Source organism: Protopterus annectens, chromosome 7.part1 (genome assembly GCF_019279795.1).
Source record: "Protopterus annectens isolate FY-2018-M chromosome 7.part1, PAN1.0, whole genome shotgun sequence".
Taxonomy (NCBI): domain Eukaryota; kingdom Metazoa; phylum Chordata; order Ceratodontiformes; family Protopteridae; genus Protopterus; species Protopterus annectens.
The window spans coordinates 543,343,013-543,364,626 of NC_056740.1; the positions used below are offsets into that span (position 1 = coordinate 543,343,013).

Here is a 21,614-nt window from a genome sequence, read left to right on the forward strand (position 1 = left end):
CAAAAAGAAATACTAGCTGTACAGAATGCTCTGACAGCCTTCAAGGACTACCTTCATCCAGGACAACTAATGGTAAAGATGGACAACACCACAGTTATGTGGTACATAAACAAGCATTCCTACCCCCTCTGCAGACTAGCCATGGCATTGTGGAACATGGCCTTGAACTATCAAGTACAACTACAGGCTCAATTCCTGCCAGGAAAGCTGAATATTTTGGCAGACGAACTAAGCAGAAATCTCATGGACCCACATGAATGGAAACTGGAACCATGGATTTTCAGCATGTTGACACACAAATGGGGGAGCCCAGACATAGATCTTTTTGCCTCACCCCAGAACTACCAGTTGGAAATATTTTGCACAATAACTCCTCGCAAAAAAGCATGGAAAGTGGATGCTCTGTCCTTCATCTGGGAAAACCAATCACTCCATGCCTTTCCCCCTCTGCCTCTGCTTTCCAAAGTTCTACTAAAAGTCAAGCAGGACAAACCAAAAATTATTTTGATTGCTCCAGACCGGCCTCGCCAACACTGGTACCCACTCCTACGCAGTCTGTCACAAATTTCTCCATGGCACCTGCCTCAGACACCATCCTTACTGTCTCAGCAGAACAACCAAATTCTGCACCCTCAGCTCCAAACATTGAATCTTGCAGCTTGGCTAATCACTTAAATTCCCCTTAGCATCCCTCAGCAAACCTGTGATGGATGTCATTTTGGAGGTGAGAAGACCTAGTACTAGAAAATCTTATGCTGACAAATGGAAAAGATTCCGTGCCTGGAAGCAGTCTCAAGGGATAAGCACAGCAGTGCCCAATTTACTTCAGATTTTGCAATACTTAACTGAGATGCTTCACAAGTGCCTGTCTTTTTCTTCCATAAAAATCCATGCCTCAGCCATTTCAGCTCATTACAACACAGAATATCCCCTCTTCTCTCATCCTCTGCTAAAGCAGCATCTCAGAGGGGCCAAAAACTTGAGGCCACCCAGGAGAGCTCCCACCCCTGCCTGAGACCTTAACTTTGTATTGGAGCAACTCACTTTCCCTCCTTTCAGGCCAGCTGCTACTGCAGACTTAAAATTTCTTTCCTGAAAAACAGCCTTTCTTTTAGCAATCACTTCAGCTAGAAAGATTTCTGAATTACAGGCCCTTATGGCAGTGGAGCCTTTCATCATCTTTCATGCGTACAGGGTGTCACTTAGGAACAATCCATCCTTCATGCCCAAGGTGGTATCCAATGTGGCTCTTAATCAGTCCATTCATTTGCCAACTTCCTTTTCCAATCCACAGAACAAGGGGATTTTGCATTCACTGGATGTACACAGACAACTTAGATTTTACTTGGACAGGACTAAATCTCGAAGAAAATCTGAACAACTGCTGGTAGCATTTGCTGCAAGGACAGAGGGAAGGGCTATTTCAAAGCAAACCATTTCCAAATGGATAAGCCATTGTATTCATTTCTGCTATAAGCACCATGGAAAACCTATCCCCCAGGGGATCAGATCTCATTCCACCAGGGCTGTATCTACCTCTGCAGCCTTTCTCAGAGGTGTTCCTACCAGGGATATTCTAGAAGCTGCTACCTGATCTTCAGTTCTTACTTTCACCAAGCATTATCATTTACCAATTTTCTCTAAATCCAGAGCTTGCTTTGCCACTGCTGTTTTGCAGGGCCTTGTAGCCAGCCCTAATGCTGTATAAATCCATCCTCCTTTGGGAATCTACCCAAATGTAATGACTGCAACAGTGAAACACGAAGAACATAGTACAGTTTTGTACACTTACCATAAATGTAGATGTTCGAGTGTATTCATTGCTGTAGTCCTGGTTACCCTCCCTCCAACCCCCTGTTTTTTCTTTAAATATGCCTCTACTTTCTTTTATTACACTTAAAAGCCTTTTTGGTGTATTTGCTTTTGTTTGGAGGTATATTTTTGTGTTTTAAATTATTTATATATATATATATTTTACTCCCCCCATTTGGAGGGCACCTGACATCTGGGGCAAGAAAAACTGATGTAATGGCGTCGGATGCATGTTTTATACCCCTGACAACCTGACTTCATGGAAGAAGGGACAGCAACCGACGCAGGACACAAGACTTTGTTAATCAGGCCAGCAGATTACCCAAATGTAATGACTGCAACAGTGAATACACTCAAACATCTACATTTATGGTAAGTGTACGCAACTGTACTTTCTCAAAACAGTGCTGGAGTGCTGAGACTGCACCCTCTGGCCATACTCGTACTTGTTTATCTGTTGGTCTCCCTCTAATTAGCAATGGTTTATATGCTGGTAGTAACAATATGGAAAGGTGGTCAGAGTTTCCCAGGTGTGGCTGAGGCACTGCCTTAAATGCCATCTTAACATTGCTGTATATCTTGTCCAGTGTGTTCTCACCCCTTGTTGCAAAGTCCACATATTGGAAACAGTGAGGCAGAACTGTTTTCAAGTTGGCCTGATTAAAGTCACCTGCCACTATATGAAGACAGTCTGGATCCCTGTTTTGCAGTTCATTTACAGCCTAGTATAATGTGGTCATTGCCTCATTTGGATTAGCACTGGAAGGACTGTAGACAGCTGTGATGCAGATGCTGTTAAATTCTCTGGGTAAGTAAAATGCTTGGGATTAACCTACTCATATTTCCCAGCAGAGATGCTCTTTGACATTGGATATAGAAGATATTTTTTATCTCATCACTTTATCTATGAAGGGGCCCTTTTTGTTGGGTGAGAGATGCCTTCCCTCTGTTCCCCCTTTGAGTGGGAGTCTATCTGTCTGGCCTGGACCCCTGTAGTCCCTTATGGTGAGCAACTGTATGCTTGTATGTTACATTTTAACAGTGTGGATTCAAATGTTGATTACCGTTCTTGATGTATTTGCTTGCAAGGGAATAAACTGTTAGGCCCTGAGGATGAGTGTGCTCATGTAGTTGAGGTTAATGCATGGCATAAAAGGACACATCGTCAGGGGAAAAGCATCCATCCCCAAGCATGAATGCTTCCAGACAAAGGTACTGGATGGTGTTTGGTGAAGAGGATAAGAGGATGATCCCAACCGTGGGACCCATCAAGGAGTGTAGATCACCTGATTACACTCTCTTCATTTATTCATAATATGACAATAGTACACTTGTTGAATTTAGAGAGCGCACTATCCTAGGCATGGCACGCAAAAGCCGTTTGCTGTTAATACTGAGTTCATTCTGCGTAGAGTGGCTCTTATGAAGCATTTCCCAGTTGTGTTTAGCTTTCATCTGTAAACTCGCTGCATTACTGCTGCCATTTGTGATATCAGCAGACTGTCTTAATACTTCATTGCACAAGCAGCAGGCTTTTCACGCTGTGTTCTATAATGTTGTGAATATAAGTATCATTTTTGTAGTATGATATTTCAGCTATCGTCTGATATGAGCAATAAAACTGATATTTCAGCTATTATCTCATGTTATCAGTAAGACTGCTATATGCACTGCCATTTCTAGTGTTACTCATTTCCTGAGTGGTAAATGTTGTATTTTAGACCATGTGGTTTAGGATTGTATTTCTCTTGATCAGAAATGGCTTTAAGCATTAATAAGTCTGCTAGTAGTCCGGTCAGATGTGGGTAATGATTTCACTGTTGTCAATAAAAATGCTTATATTGCATGCATTCAACTGTACTGTTATTGTTATAGTACAGTTCATATTCTTAGTGCATTTTTTTTTAGCGAAATTGAAATATATTTTCAACACTCTTATAAAGAACAAAGTCCTGTGAAATTCAGTGTGACTAACTGCAGTTAAAATGTTTTCCAGGTTATTTTCATAATTCCTGAACAAATATTAAGTATGCATACTGGTAGGAAAATTATAATTTCTGGTTCATAGATTCCTGACTGATGTAGAAAGTGAATGTTGGGGAAAAAATGAGCAATACCTCAGCCAACACTTCTGAAGTTTACACAGAATTATTCTGAAATACAGCTATGGCTGAAACGGATACATCTCTGATCTATTAAATGTTATTTTTCTTCTTTGTAGACTGTTTCAGGTAAAGATGGAGAGAGAGCAGTACCAGACAGAAATAAGGGATCTTCAGGATCAGCTCTCGGAAATGCATGATGAACTTGATCAAGCGAAAAAGCCAGGAAACCATGACGGAGAACAAGAACTTTTACTAGAGGCAAGTAGCACTAGGCACCTCAAGATGTGGTTTGTTCTTAATTTGTGCGGATGATAACATTATGTATAAAATACAAATGTTTTCTGCTATATTTAATAATGTTTGTAACACTGGTAAGGCTGCATTTGTTTTATGTCACACATGTTAAAAAGTTGTTTGGCTTTGAGGAGGAGGATGCAGAATGACTTGTTTACTTTATTCCCTTCTACAATAAATTCACTTCTTACATTAGAAAGTCCATATCTGACCTTTCTAGTTTCAAGTTGTTAGTCAACTGGACATGGTCAGAACAGACAACCAAGTGCTTATGGTTAACTGCAGGATGGTAAATGTGCAGCTGAACAGTTTTTTGTTTTCATCATGAGCAATGACTAGCCTCATGGAGTTTGTGTGTGTGTGTGTGTGTGTGTGTGTGTGTGTGTGTGTGTGTGTGTGTGTGTGTGTGTGTGTGTGTTGGTATCTGGATTTGGGTCAAATGTCAATCCATGCAGACAGTTTTCAGGTTCAGACTCTCAAAAACCAAATTCTAAAATAATAATAGCAATCTTGAAACAGTTATTACAGAGATCAGTACAAAATATGCAAAGCAAGTTAACTGCAATGTAGAACAAAGGATTACATGAAGAAGTCAATACAAGTTCCATAGTACTGGAACACTGCAATATTCTTAGAATGAAAGCATTTAGAGTGAAGGTGAAAGGGGAACAGGGAGAGTATAGGCCATTCAGAGTGTCCTCATAGCCATAATGTTGGCAAGGATACAAGCAACTGTCATGAAGGCAACCGCTCCAGAAAGCTTTGACCTCTGTAGTACTGGAGACTGCCCTTCATGGATGTTTGATTGGGCTCAGGTCCACTAAGGGAGGTTTGATGGTGGGTGGCAAAAAGAATGCACATAAATCTGTGAGGTGATGGCAGCAGAGTGAGGTGTGAATTTAATAAGCTTAGATGAGACGGGGTCGGCCTCAGGGAAGTGTAGTCTTTTTGATCCTGGTTAATAATTTTCGGAGGTAAGCAATACAAAACTCTCTTGGAGTGAATATATTTCAGACCATGCAACAATAATTTATCATACCTTTCTACTTTGATTTGTAGGTTCTGCTGGTGTAATGTATAAGAGCCTTAACTTTGTAGCCCTAAAAGATCCATTCAAATCAGGGCATACATTACTCCTAGAAGTAGTGTATTGTGCTGTATCTGAGAGAGTGTAGTTAGACCTTGGTATTGCATTCTCAAAATAAATTTCAAAACTCTTGGCTACCTTGCAGCCTTCATCATTAAAGCTAGAGGTGATAGAATAAACTGGTTACCTAAGATGTAGGCTGAGACCACTAGTTTAAGATTTGTATCCTGGCTTAGCACCAATGTCCCTTATGGAATGGGGAAACAAGTAAATATCCCAGCAGATCCTTGTTCAGGCCACCACTGGGTGTCCATACATAAAATACAAATGCCAAAAACTGTCACAGGAATGCAGAGCTATGCTTCTTAAGATCCTTTGAGTGCAACAGCCTAGGACGTACATGTGAACCCAGTGGTTCTTAAGATGCCTATAAGGATTATAGGAAGATGTCTTTGACATCTTTAGCCAGTGTCTTGTTTCTGGATATCATGAGTTGACTTTAGACAGGTGCTGTCCATAGAGATGGTGATGCTTAACTATGAAAGTTTTCAGTGGATCAACATTGTCTAGGATACCATTTGCAGCATCATTTCTGGTAATGAGTATCTAGGATTTTCCATCCTGTGTCTTGAATTATTTGGTTTAAATTGATATTTTTAGACTTCTAAATTGAATAAAGTTATGTCTTGGTTTTATGTTTATTTAGTAATGAAAATGACACGATGGCTACTTGTGTCTAGTAGAAGGCCGGTTATATTACTCAGATGGGAAGCTGCCATCCAGTCAATAGTAATGGGGGGGAAGTCATAAAGATACTGCAATGTATGCACCTTCATACTCTAACACAAAGAGGTGCAGCACCCTGTAGGGCTGGTTGTGTAAGCCGTGTAATATGCCAATGAGGCAGGCTGGGGGAAAGGCATATGCTAATCCCCATGTGCTCTCTCTCCCCCAGAACTACCTCAAGGAAAGCATCCACATGCCAAGCAAGTGAGGATGTCACTTCAACATGTAGATCACCATGGCTGGCCCCACAGTGTCATGGTGGTGAGTATGGCCAAAAGGGTGTGTTCATCTACTGACATTTAAGGCAGTACTGGGATTGGGGTGGTAGGGGAAAACACTAGCCACCAGGGATAATACAGCTCTTGTGCTTCAACTACACTTACACTAGTATGGGGATTGGAGGCACAACTCAAGAACAGGTACAGGGACTGTGGTTAGTGTATGTGTTTGAATGAGTGTGTGTGTGTGTGTGTGTGTGTGTGTGTGTGTGTGTGTGTGTGTGTGTGTGTGTGTGTGTGTGTGTGTGTGTGTGTGTGTGTGTGTGTGTGTGTGGATGTGTGCGTGTGTGTCGTGGTAGGTGTGTGTGTGCGTGGGGGTGATTAACGGGGGATGTCAGTGTCTACACAGTGTGGCCACAGCAGTGATCTGCATATCTCGATATTAAATGCGATTCAGAGACATGCAAATCAGCTGGCAATGAGGTAATTTCTTATTGTGGCTAATATGTCTCTGAATTGCAAAATACCTTGTAGCAAGGCCTAAGCAGCATGAGTGGTGTGTTTCACACTAAGCTCATTACTGCATCACTGGAAATATCTCATTATGTTGTTTTTCTGTACTTATTTTGAGTGTCGTTAATTGATGACAGCAGCATTTTTGGTGGTTTTCAATTTGTCTTGGCAGCAGCCTTGTCAGGTTATACCACATTCTCTGGTACAGAAGGTATTTTCATGATCTATATGAATATGTTTTTTAAAGGCTTGTAAATTCCAGCCACTCAGAGTCTTGAGATATTCCGGTGGGACATTGATAATATTCATGTCTTGGTTTATGGGACATGACTATAGATTTTTGACACAAGCTACAATTTAAATTTTCTTTTACGTGTGTTAGTACCCTACCAGCTCTTTTTGATGACCTATCTTACCTGAATAAAATGTACCCAAGAATATTTACCTCACTTTCTACTGTTTAAGCTTTTTATCACCTGCCTGTCAGTGTTAGGTGTAGTATGTCATGATTGTGTAGGTGAACTGTACTAGTTTTTAACCTTGCCTGCTATACCTGCTGGCTTTTAATTCTGTTTTTGTGGCCACTGACTGTTGCACACTCAGGGAAGTTTATATTAACACTGTCTCACCAATCTTGCATAACGAAGTATTTCTGAACACTTTGTACAGAAGTAGAAATAGTGGAATGGCATTGAAGATGGTTGCTTTATAATGATGCAAGTATAGCCCCAATCTGAATTAAGTTGTTTGCCCCAGAGAGGGTAGTGTGGCCGTACCAGAATGAACTGTGCTTCTTTTATTTGATTCACCAATGATGGCATGACTGGTTATGGCACGCAGTTGTCCGGAAGTGGTCATAACGTGGATCTGTTTGTGGCGCATTGTTTGTGTATTTGCTGATTGCACCTCTGTTCTGTGTTCCTCAGTGCTGCAGAGTTACTGATTAGCCTTTGAGTGGAGTAGTTATTGGGCATAAATAAATCCTTCTTATTCTGGATGTAATATTCCTGGACTGAAGCCTTTTATCCTTAAAATCCTTTAGGCTGGTTACGTAATTCATCTTTCTCACTTGCCTGTTACTGTGACATTCATTTTGTTAAAATGGCATTTTTAAAACCTGCCTGGAAATTGTGTTGAGTCAAGTTGTTTACAAGTTACTGTTGACCCCTTTTGATTTTTTCAGCCTTGCCTCTGTTAATTTTTCTTCTATCATTATTGGTTTTTGCTACCATTTTAATGTTATAACCCTGTCACTATCACAGGCTGACATTTCGGAATGAGACTGTCCTACCCTAGGGACTTCCTGTTTGCCCCTTTGCCTGTTAATTTTTAGTCTCCTGGATATGTAGAAGACTTGGGTGTTGGTAAAAGTCTTTAAGCTTGCTAGGTACTTTCTTTGGATGCCCTGAGCTGAGGGCTATGCCAGCATTGGGATCAGTATGTGCCATCCAAGTGCAAAGAAGTGTTTGGAAAGTGATTCCTCCAGCCTTGTGCCAGTACTTCAGGAATTCGATGGTCACCTCTGAATTTTAGGTATGAGCTGGCTATGGGCTCTGCCCAGGTCTGTACTGCCAAATGCCATGCCAGTTTGGAACAAGTTGGGCATAGTGTTTGACTAGTCTGATATGGTCGACCTACTATTTATACTGGATACCTCACTGAATGGCAACTTTAAACCTCCCATAGCTGCATCCATGCCTCCATGTGATATTTTTTTACAGCCGAATAAAAGACAGATGGTATATCTGTTTTTTACCATGACTAGAGGTTTCACACACAAATGCTTGAAGTTCTGAGATATTCAAGTATGTCACTGGCCAGGAATGAATTGTTTTCTCCTGGTATACCATCCACTTAGGTACCTACAGGTATTCAAAGTCAAAAGTCAGAGTAAACTTTATTGTCATTTAGGCTGCACAAGTGCAGCCTAAATGAAATTCCGAGTATCAACTCACCCGGGGGTACATAGGAAGCAATGATAACAAGATCAACAGTATAACATTTCAGTTTAAAAAGATATTCGACCTACAGAAAGATACATAAACCAATAATAACAGCAAGAACGCACACGCCCCCCCATACAATCATAAGAATACTATACACAGCAGCATGACAGAGTAGGATTGCACATGTTAAGATTGTCATCCTTTGTTCATCTGCATCAGATAAACAGCAGGCAATTACACCTGCTCTGGGTCAGGGAGGAAACCCACAGTGAAACAGATCAGGATTTGGCCTGGGGGGCGATTATCAGCTCTCCATGATTGTTTTGAGCATACTAACTGGAGCATTTCAAGGAGGCAGCCATAACAGAACAGCACATCAACCTAGATGAATATACTGAAGCAATGAAAGCTTACATCATAAAATGGGTTGATGATGTCACAGAGATCAGAAGCATTACCACAAGAGCTAACCAAAAGCCATGGCTTACAAGTAAGGCCTATGATTTTCTGAAGGCACAAAATTCAGGATTCAGGGCAAATGACAAACCTGAAGGAAAGGCATAAAAGAGGCTAAGAAGGAATATGGGAGCAAGGTACTAAACCTGTTCGAGGACATAAGGAATACCAGACAGTTGTGGCAGGGTGTACAATAAATTACAGATTAAAAAATGAGAGCTGCGCAATGTGATAACACTGACTTCATAGATGGGCTAAATACCTTTTTTGGAAGATTTGAGGAGAGGAACCCCAGAAGTATGGAAAGGTTACACACAAAGTAGTATGATGCATTACTCAGCCTTAGCCTGAGGGAAGTAAAGGTTACATACAGAGCAGTATGATGCAGTACTCAGCCTTAGCTTGAGGGAAGTAAAGGTTACACACCGAGCAGTATGATGCAGGACTCAGCCTTAGCCTGAGGGAAGTAAAGGTTACACACAGAGCAGTATGATGCAGTACTCAGCCTTAGCCTGATGGAAGTAAAGGTTACACACAGAGCAGTATGATGCAGTACTCAGCCTTAGCCTGAGGGAAGTAAAGGTTACACACCAAGCAGTAGCAGGACTCAGCCTTAGCCTGAGGGAAGTAAAGGTTACACACAGAGCAGTATGATGCAGTACTCAGCCTTAGCCTGAGGGAAGTAAAGGTTACACACCGAGCAGTATGATGCAGGACTCAGTCTTAGCCTGAGGGAAGTAAAGGTTACACACCGAGCAGTATGATGCAGTACTCAGCCTTAGCCTGAGGGAAGTAAAGGTTGCACACAGAGCAGTATGATGCAGGACTCAGCCTTAGCCCGATGGAAGTAAAAAGGGTCCTACAGAAAGTCAATCCCAGTAAGGCAGCCTGTCCAGATAATATCTTTGGTAAGGTGTTAGAGATGTGCAGACCAACTATGTACAGTAATCATGGATATATTTAACACCTGACTTGGCCAAGCAAAGATCCCTTCATGTTAGAAAGTTACAAATATCATTCCTCTACCCAAAAAAGCCTCACCCTCCACCCTCCAGCTTAAACGACTTCAGGCCTGTTGCACTAACATCCACAGTTATGAAATGTTGTGAGAGGCTAGTCAAGAAACACCTGTCTGTGGAATTATCATCAACTTTTGATCCACTGCAGTTTGCCTACAGAGAAAACAGATCCATGGCTGATGCAATTGTTGTCACATTGCATCTTGCTTTTGAGCATCTGGTGATGGCTTGAGCAAGGACGGCTATGTGAGAATCCTATTCATTGACTTTAGCTCAGCATTTAACACAGTTGTCCCTATGCAATTGCTTAATAAACTAGTACATCTGGGCATCAGCAAACACCTCTGCAATTGGATCCTGAACTTTTTGATTAACAGGCCACAGAAAGTTTGTGTGGGCAAGAATACCTCTAGGAGCATAACACTGAAAACTGGTGTTCCTCAGGGTTGCGTTCTCAGCCCCCTATTTTTTACTATCCTAACCCATCACCAGAAAACTTCAGTCCAAGTCATATCATCCAATTTACTGATGACACCACAGTTGTGGGTCTCATCAGGAATGAAGACGAGAGTGCATACAGAGAAGAGGTTAACACACTGATTGCCTGGCGTGCAAGTAACAACCTTGACCTGAATGTGAGTAAAACAAAAGAGATCATTGTAGACTACAGGAAGAGGCAAACACCCCCATACACCACTCCTGATCAAAGGTGAGACGGTGGAAAGAATATGCAATACCAAATTCCACGGAGTTCATATCTGTGATGATCTCTCTTGGTCAGGGAACACATACCACGTACTGAGAAAAGTACACCAATGTCTCTGCTTGTTGAGACAACCCAGAGAGGTTAAAATACCATTGTTAGCACTTTCTATCTTCTACAGAGCAGCAATTGAAAGCATCCTAACATTCAATTTTTCGGTATGGTATGGGAGCTGTTTGGTCACAGATAAGAAATCCCTGCAGAGAGTGGTGAGAGTTGCCGAGAGGACAACTGGCATTAGTCTGCCCACAATCCAGCCTCTTTATACATTAAGGAGCCTAAAGAGAGGCACCAAAATACTAAATGATGCAACTCATCCTGCAAACAGTTTATGAGCCTGTCATCGGGGAAAAAGGTACTGCAGTATTCGATGCAGGACAACTAGATTCCTCCTCGCACTGACTCATCCAACTGCCTGTACTATTACTTCATCCCATCCAAAACAATCCCTCCCCTACCAAAAGTTAATTTTCTCTCTAATATCTATTGTACTATACTCGCTAATCTGAAATATACTGTTTCTCTCTCCATGCATAATATTTTCCTAACCTACTAGTGGCTAGTAGCTATATATTTTGAAATGTTAAACCTACAATTGAGTTTATAACAAAAATATTCACTTTATGTAAATATTGAAATTTCTGTATTGGATTATGTCTTTTCATTTTTGTAACATTGTGACAAGCCAATTGCAAATGTCATGGAGCTTATCTGTAAATGTTTAGTTAGCTGTATGAACTATGTCCTTTTGTAACATGTGAAATGTAACTTGCAATTATTGTGGAGCTTTTCTCCACAGGCCTCCGCTGAAAATGGGCTCTTCTTGGCCCAGTGGACTTCCCCGGTCATCAAACTTAAATAAATAAATATATTTTCTGAAGGTGATCAGACTTCTTAATTCCAACATTAGGTCTGATCACCGACAGGTCAGGAAGTTGGGACTTTGCATTCACTGTGTAATATTATTTGATCTAGTATTTATTAAGTCCAGCCAGTCATAATTTATACTACTAACCCAGGTGCAATATTTTTTCTTCATCTGCTACTGCTATGTGCTTGTTCACCCATGATGTTGTACATGGCTCATTGTTCACCCATGATGTGGTACATGGTTCATTGTTCACCCATGATGTGGTACATGGTTCATTGTTCACCCATAATGTGGTACATGGCTCATTGTTCACCCATGATGTGGTACATGGTTCATTGTTCACCCATAATGTGGTACATGGCTCATTGTTCACCCATGATGTGGTACATGGTTCATTGTTCACCCATAATGTGGTACATGGTTCATATGCAATATTGCTACCTGAACTTTGCTGCTAGATGTGTATTTTTAGTATTTTAAGAAGTGTATGTTTCTAGGAATATATGTAGCTGTATACTTAAGTGTAGAGTTGATTTATAAGACTGTGGTAGTAGTATTATATTTTGTTTTAAGTGCTTTCATTCTATGTCTGTGATTTCTATTTTATTTTCGTCTGTCTGTCCAATGATGAGCTAATTGCACAGAATCTCATTTAATCTACAGTTGTGTAGATCTAAATATCAGTAAAGTTACTTTTGACTTTGACATGAAAAAGAAAATATATTACTACATCAAAGAATAAAAAAAGATATTGCACACTTTTCAGTTGAGCTACACATTTTGATTACTGACTAAATCAGTCACTGGTGTCAGAGTTCATAAGTCTCAATACTGTTAGTAGAAGCTGTTTAGATTTCTGTTGGTCCTGCAGCAGATAATCTGAGATCTTCCCAAAGACATTTGTGTAAACCAGCCGTGTACAGTGCGAGAGGGTTCACAAATTATCTTGGATGCACATTTAATGCTTCTTGCTGAGAAGAGATCCTGGATTGATGGTCTATAGGTTATTTATTTCTGCTAGTGTACTGTTCCCAAACCAAACTGTGAAGCTGCTAGTGAGAATGCTCTCAACTGCTTCTCTGTAAAATGTGGTGAGAACAGTAGGTGGGAGCTTTGCTTTTTTTGAACCTTCTGAGAATGTGGAGACATTGGTGTTCTTTTTTGACCAACTTTTTAGTGTTCACAGTCCAAGAGATATCCTCCAAAGTATGCACCCTTAAACATTTTGTACATCTGAGCATTTCCAGCTCTTCACCATTTATTATGAGCAGTGAGTGTGTTGTTGATCTTTTCCTGAAGTCTGTAATGATTTCTTTTGTTTTATTGACATTCAGGTCAAGGTTGTTCTTAGCACACCAGTCAGTCAATGAGTAGACCTCTTCTCTGTAAGCTCTTTCATCCTCCCCTTTGACGAGGACCACAACTGCAGTGTCATCTGCAAACTTAATGATGTGATTGGTGTTGCATTTTGCAGAACGGTCATGGGTGAGCATGTTAAACAGAGGGCTTAGCACACAACCCTGAGGAACACCAGTGGTTGAGTATTATGCATCCTGAGGTGTTGTTACCTGCACATGTTTTCTGCAGTGTGTTCATCAAGAAGTCGAGGATCCAGTTGCACATGAGCTTGCTATAACTCCAAGATGTACATGCTTGTCAATAAGCTGCATAGGAAAGACTGTACAGAATGCCGAGCTGAAGTCAATAAACAGCCTGATATAGTTTTTTCTTCCCTCCAGATGATCGAGTAAGAGGTGGAATGCCATTGAATTAGCATCCACAGTGGATTTGTTAGCCTGATAGGCGAACTGTAGAGGGTTGAAGGTGGACAGAAGGTTTGCAGACAGATGCCTTTTAATTAGCCTGCAAAAGCATTTCATGACATTTGAAGTTAGAGCAACTGGTCTGTAATCATTCAGGCAGGTTGGATTAGCTGCTTTGGGGAGAAGGACAATATTATTTACCTTGAAGTGAGAGGGAACTTTACCAAGAATAAGGGAGGTGTTGAAAATATAATTTAGAACTGAGCATAGTTGGTCTGCACAGCCTTTAAGTATTTTGGCCAGTATTTTATCAGGACCAGCAGCCTTCGTGGGGTTAACCACCGTAAGCTGAGACCTCACTTCATTGGAGTGAAGACTAAGCACCCACTCCTGGTCGATAGGTAGCATTGTAGCAGCCAAGTTGTTGTCTTCATATCTGCCAAAGAATGAGTTCAACCTGTCCAGGAATTCATTGTTGTCTTCACACTTAGCTTGACCTGGTTTTATAGTCAATAATCTGTTGTATCCCTTACCAGAGACTCCTGGTGTCCCTCATGTCTGCAACCTGACTTTTTCCATATTCGCTCTTGTCCTCTTTAATGTCCCTTTTTAGCTTTGCTCAGACCCTTCTTGTCCTTGACCCTGAATGCTGCATTTCCTGCCTTCTGGAGATCATAGACTTTGTTGTTGAGCCATGGCTTTTGGTTTGTTCTGATTGTGATGCTTTTGATGTCAGATACATCATCAACACACTTAGTGATGTAAGCTATTAATGCTTCTGTGTAATCATCTATGTTCACCTGCTCCTCTGATGTAGTTGCCTCTTTGAAAATGTCCCAGGAGGTACTATCAAAACAGTCTTGGAGACATTCCAAAGCCCCCTCATGCCAGACCCTGAGCTGCTTAACCGTGGGCTTTTCTCTGATCCGAGCTTGTCTGTAAGCTGGTAGAAGCATGATGGTAAGACGGTCAGAGCTTCCTAAGTTAGGTTGTTTTATTGATCTGTAGGCACCTTTGATGTTGGAATATGCCTTTTCCAGAATGTTTGCATGCCTTGTAGGAAGATCTACAAATTGATAGAGTTATAAAGGTTGCTCAGGGCTTCAGTGGTGTTTGCACTGGGTGGAATGTATACCACTGTTACATATTTAGCTCTCTAGGTACATGAAAGGGTTTGCATTTTAAGGACAGGAACTCTAGGTTATCAGAGCAATGTGGCTGAACAATCTCACAGTTCTTACACCATTTTTCATTCACATAGATGCAGACTCCACCTCCCTTGGCCTTTGACATTTGTCTGCAGGAAGGAGTGTGAGACCTTAGCGCTAACAGCACTGTCACTGGGCTTGTATGCAAGCAAATCCCAGTAATCATCAATAAAGTGGTATTTCTCACACTGTAAGAGCTCTGTGATCTTTTCCTCAACCTTCCACATAAATGCCCTAGATGGTTGATATTGAGTAATGTTAATGCCCGGGTGGTGGAAATGCAAATGGCCTGACTTTGGCACTTTTGTAGAGTTTTGGTTTCATGTAAGTTGTTACCACTTTACGGATTTGGCCACTTGTTGGACTTAATCTTCCATCTGGATCCAGAGACTTGATGGTTGAATCAGTCCCTTGGTTTAAGTACCAAGTTGTATGCTTTAATCTGGTGCTACCACCAGTGTTACCCCCGACCCCACACTTGATGTAGCACATTATAGAAACTTGCAGAAACATTGATGGTGCATTTTTGTTATGATGAGTCCATTCCCGGGAGAGGGATCATTGCTGCTGACACTGATTTCCAAGTTGCAGTCTGGCTGGTGTTCTGAATACTTCATTCCCAACTTTCATACATTATAAATCTGCCATTTGATATAAACTACAATTTGACCATGAGCTTCATGCAATGCAGAGATTGGGAAGGTGATTGGAGATTATATATTGGAGTATTTAATTCTTGAGGGTAAACTTAGGTTTTGGCTACTCATTTATCAGAAGACGTGTATAAATCTCACGTAGGAAGGTATCATTTTGTCAAGGAGATCAACAGTCTTGAGTAGCTCAGCAGGTAGCTCATTTGCTTTTGGTGCAGAAGGTTGTCGGTTCTCTTCCCACACCAGGTAGTTGGATTAATTTCCAATACTGATATTGCAGAGCAGCATGAGAGGGTGGCTGCTGTCCTTCAGATGAGACATTAAACTGAGGCCCCATCTGCCTGAGTTGATAGTTGCTCAGGTGGATGTAAAAGATCCCACGGCACTTGTCAAAATGAGTGGGGAAGTTCACCAGTGGTCTGCCCAGATTTCCCATAGTCATATTACCTCAGGTCTCCCCAAAAAGGAGGCCATTGAACTGGAGGCACTAACCCTGTCAAGAAATTATAATTAAAAATGTTTGCTGCCTGATACCATCCGTCTGCACTTCTTTTAATGGTAGACAGGAATTGCTGCCTGATTTACTTCATTGCTCATAGAGCTTGTCAATCTCTCTGTATGAGGAAGCTACATTCTTCTTTGAAGATAAAGCTGCTAAGATTATACCGTCCTTACCCCATGATGCAACCATAGTGCTTTGTAATGGATGTACTGTGAAACAGCCAAGGCTTTTGCTGGGATCGGTTTCATTTTGACAACACCGATGCAGTCATGAACATTATTTTGTTGCTGTGCCTGACTTCAGATCTGCACCGCTGTTCTGTTAGGCTGACAGAATGTCCTTAAACTAGGAATATCATGTACATGCAATATCATGTGTATGCAATATCAGGTGCATACAATGGGTTCCTATTACGTTATCAAAAGATAATGTAATTGAATGCTCAAAACTTCGAAACAGACGCATTTCAAAGATCGCCTTGTGGGATCACAGTACAGTGAAGACTGGGATATTTGCCTTTTCCTCACTGTAGTGCAATCTCGGAGTTGGAATATATATATTTAGTGGGGGGTGTGGGGGGTGCAGCCCCCCACAATAAAACCTTCAATATGCAGCCCTTTCAATGTTTTGAGCGTTCACTTACATTATCTTTTGATAATGTAATATGAATCCGCATACAATATCATGCGTATGCAATATCAAGTGCATGCAATATCACGTGTATGCAATATCAAGGGCATACAATATCAATGTGTATGCAATATCAAGTGCATACAATATGTGTATACAATATCAAGTGCATACAATATGTGTATACAATATCAAGTGCATACAATATTGTGTATGCAATATCAAGTGCATACAATATCACATGTATGCAATATCACGTGCATACAATATTAAGTCCATACAATATCACGTGTATGCAATATCATGTGCATACAATATCAAGTGCACACAATATCATGCATATGCAATATCAAGTGCATACAGTATCACGTGTATGCAATATCAAGAGCATACAATATCATGTGTATGCAGCATCAAATGCATACAATGTGTATGCAATATCAAATGCATACAATATGTGTATGCAATATCAAATGCATACAATATGTGTATGCAATATCAAGTGCATACAATATCATGTGTATACAATATCAAGTGCATACAATATCAATGTGTATGCAATATCAAGTGCATACAATATGTGTATGCAATATCAAGTGCATGCAATATCATGTGTCTGCAATATCAAGTGTATACAATATCACGTGTATGCAGTATCAAGTGTATACAGTATCACGTGTATGCAATATCAAGTGCATATAATATCATGTGTATGCAATATCAAGTGCATACAATCACGTGTATGCAATATCAAGTGCATACAATATCACGTGTATGCAATATCAAGTGCATACAATATCACGTGTATGCAATATCAAGTGCATGTGATATCATGTGTATGCAATGGAGTTTTCTGTTTCATTAATGATTTGTTCATCTTTTCAAGATATATTGTTAACTTACTCTTTCTAAGAAACCAACGCTTGATCTGGCCATGCTGAAAAAGCTACTGCCCTACCTCTAACCTTTATTTTATAGGTACACTTATTTAGGAGGCAGTATTTGCACAGATGCACTCCTGTTTACCATCTCATGCCCCTTTGACCCATGCCACTCTTGTTTCAGACCTAAGTACAGCACTAAAAGTGCCCTTACTCAGCCAAGTCTGTAATGTATTTATTTATGATTTGGACTGGTCCAGGAGCCCTTTTTAGCCAACACTCATGCTTAATGTGCAGATTATATATATCATTGTTGACTTTTCTATGTAAAGGATTATTTCACTGTATCTCCATATATCCACTCAGTTTGTATTGAAGATGCACATGATAGGTGAATGTGTATCTGCAGTGCTGGAGGCATGTATGGTGCAGGGCAGGGCGCATGGTCTGTTTTTCACATTTAGACAGAGCAACAACTTCTCTGGTTTGGTGGGACAGTAGAGTGGGAAGCAGTTATGGGAATTGTCTGAGAGTGTTGCCTATTCATCGACTGTTGTTTGGTTTCCAATAAGGATACATACATTAAACTTCTGGTGTTCCAGCTGAGCAGTGTTAAAAGTTCATTCATATGCACTGGGCATAAGGCAGACAACACAGTAAGTACCAGTCCATTGCAAGCTACACCAGTGTACACACACACACACACACACACACACACACACACACACACACACACACACACACACACACACACCTGTGGACAATTTAAAGTATTGTTTTCTCCTTGTTTAATTTTTCCAAGTCTTTTGGGTTTCTAATACCATGATGGGAATGGACCCCATTCCTAAGTCAAAGTATGATTAAAGTTCATGAAATTAGTGTTGTTTCAGTCTTTGATGTTAGCCAAAAGTGCTCTTTGCAGCACTCAAAATATGCCCAGAACTGACGACTCCTGCAAATCATATGGAGCTACATGTATTGGAAGCATATCTATACAAGAATGAAATTATTTTTTATGAGACCCTTTGCTACTGCTACTAATGGAACTGTCTGAGTATCCTTCTTCCCCATTGCCCTTGTGTCTGCCTGAAAATCCTTGTATCTTATGACTTTGTCTTTCTCTGTACATAAGACACTGTAATCACTGGATTTAGCAATTTCACTAATCAATACTACTTCTGTCTTCTTTTCATGAACTACTATGTCTAGTTTTCTCACATCTGTTTTTTGAACCGTTTGTAATGATTGATCCCATGTGATATAAACTTCATCATTTTCTATAATGCCTTGTGGCTCATGTTTCCAATGCTTCTCAGCTACTTCAGTGTTATATTTGCACAATCCCCAATGCAACAGTTTTGCCACATTGATGTGCCTTTCAGTATACAGTCCTTCTGCAATTAGTGTGTCACACTCAGCAACAAGATGCACAACTCTTTCCAGTTCTGTTTTACAAAACCCGTATTTGCCTGTTTCTCTGACGCTTTTATTAGACTTTGTAAACCAATATGGATGTATTTGACTGTCCTGGGTCGCCAATATTAACCTTTAATCTTTGACTTAAATTCACCTCTCCTTAACCATTCTCGTATCAGATCCTGATTGGCATGAGGTTGTTGCCAGAGTTTTCTGTACTTCCAACTGTATTTATGCATTTTCCACATTTCTTGCCTTCTCATCTGATCCTTCACCTTATATTTTTTCTTTTGATTTTTGTCACGTTCAGTTGTACCTGATTTTGGTCGACTTCTGGTTTGATTTCCATACCCACTTGACACTGATATGCTTCTGCTAAATTAACCAGGAAAAGTAATTTTAGACTTGTTCTCCTCATGTTTTAAATCTTTTTCTATGTTTGGATCTTGTGAAGTCAGCAGATATGTATGCAGTTCTACAACTGGAGATCTACACGTATAATCAATTCTGAGGAGGCCATACCTACTTCAGAATGGAGAATATGTAATCTTGGTATACACTGACTTTTGTAAATTATTTGAGAAGTGTGAAAAATTTTTCCCCATTTTCGTGTCCAACTGATCCAGTACCTTTTAGATCGAATCACCCCAAAACTGTAAGTTAGAAGAGGAAGAGCAAATTGGTTTATAGCTTGGACTTTGTTCCTAGATGTCAGGTGTGTTTACAAAAATAATTTAGTCTTCTAAATTATTCCTTAATAAGTTTTATTCACATTTGTTTGTTTTGTTGATCCTTCATCAGTTCCCAAATATTCATACACTCCCTCATGCTCAAGTTCTTTTTTGTCACATTCCTGTCCCAAGTTGATATTTTCCTGGTGCTGCAGCTTTCCTGCTTTAAAGGTTGCTTTTGCACATTTATCAAGACCAAGTAAATCTTATATCATCTGAGAAAAGTTTTAACCACTTGCAGTTGTACTTTGTTCCTCATCTGATAAACTATGCAGTTTTAAATCATCTACAAAAAGATGAGAAATCTTTACACTTTTTCTTTGAGCCAAATTGCAGCCATGACCTAATTTAAGTAGCCAATGTAATGGGTTAAGGGCAAGACAAAAGAGCAGCTGTGACAAAAAGTCATCCTGGAATATACTCATTTGAATTTTTATTCCTGGGACAATAATTTGTCCTTTATCATGGCTTGGCTGCAAAGTGGTTTGCCACTGTTTCATGATCATTGTAATGTAATCAATCAATGTAGGGTGTATCTCGTACATCAATCACTCCTTTATCTATGAATGTGGGATGCTAAGCATTGCCTGTAGTTGTACAAGGTTGCAAAGACCTGGAACTCCTTACCTGTATCCATCAGGTTAATACCCTCCCTCCCATCTTTCAAAACCACTCTGAAAGACTTCCTAGCTAAAATCTGACTCTTTTCTTGCTCAAATCCAGGATAAACTATATCCCTAAATGTGATCAGGTATGTTTTCATTCCTTATACTTCTTACTCTCCCTTCTTCCCTTACTTCATTACAGCTATCAGATTCTCTTCCTTGACTTTCTCTCTAAATATACCATAAGCCTGTTTTTTTCTTTACATCATATTGAAGTTCTAATTTGTATTAGATTAACCTACCTTCAGTTTCTCTATGAACTGACTACAGTTTCTCTAAATATTAAATGATTGTCATATACCTTGCGTCGAGTTTAACCAAAATTTTTATGCTAGATCTAATTTGTTGTAATTATTTAAACTGCAGATGTATTTGCTTTATTTTTGAAGATTTTAAAGTTGTTCTTAAAATGTTTTGTAATGATTTGGAGCTTTTCTCCCCCTGGGCCTCCACTGAAAAATTGGCTTCTATGCAGTTGGACTTTCTTGGCAATCAAATGTCAATAAATAAATAAATAAATAAATAAATTCTATCAAATACTTTCTTGCAGTCTATCCATGCCATACTTAGATTCCTCTCCTTTTTACAATTCTCCATTATGACTTCATTTAACAACAAATGATCCTTTGTTCATTATGACTTTCTTTTGTTCTGTTGCCACAAATGAGTTTTCTTCTAAATGACTATAAACTGTTGGCATCAATTCCATTGTATAGTTTATACATCATTGGGAAGACAAGTTATTGGTCTATAGCTTTTAGGATAGCTTGCAGGTCCGCTCTTAAGAAGGCATATAATTTTTCCTGTTGTTAACCAGGTTGGCATCTGTTAGGGTTACACATATAAATAATTCTTACTCGTGGCTAAATATTTGTGTAAAGATGTTAATACTTTTAGCCAGAACTTAGGCACTGCATCTGGGCCTGAGGTTTTCCATTTAAGAGCTTCTTAATTTTGTTTAAATTTCTCTGCCCATTACTTCATCCTATTTCATATTCTGTACATTTGAACTTTTTACTGTTTGTTTTATTCTATTTATTTATTTATTTTACATTTGTTGACTGGGCTAGTCTAACTGGATACATGTCCATTTTCAGTAGAGGCCCGGGGAGATGAGCTCCAGCACACACAATTACAATACAGAATGTTGCTACAGTACAAGCGTAACACAGCTGATGTTAATAAAAATATACTTATAACAAACATAACACAAACACTAAAAAGGTTTTGTACATAAAAAGATGTTACTATATACATTGATTTAAATTGCAAGATCATGGTCTCTTTGGTTCTTT

At 39.8% G+C, this 21,614-nt stretch overlaps 1 protein-coding gene across 1 annotated transcript in view; it reads left to right on the forward strand.

The window, feature by feature from the left end:
- Positions 1 to 21,614, forward strand: part of CGNL1 (cingulin like 1) — a 1,082,391-nt gene that overhangs the window by 302,840 nt on the left and 757,937 nt on the right. Inside the window, exon 6 of the mRNA XM_044078976.1 lies at positions 4,034 to 4,175. Coding sequence (XP_043934911.1) covers positions 4,034 to 4,175 — 142 coding nt within the window. The remainder of the gene's footprint in view (positions 1 to 4,033; positions 4,176 to 21,614) is intronic.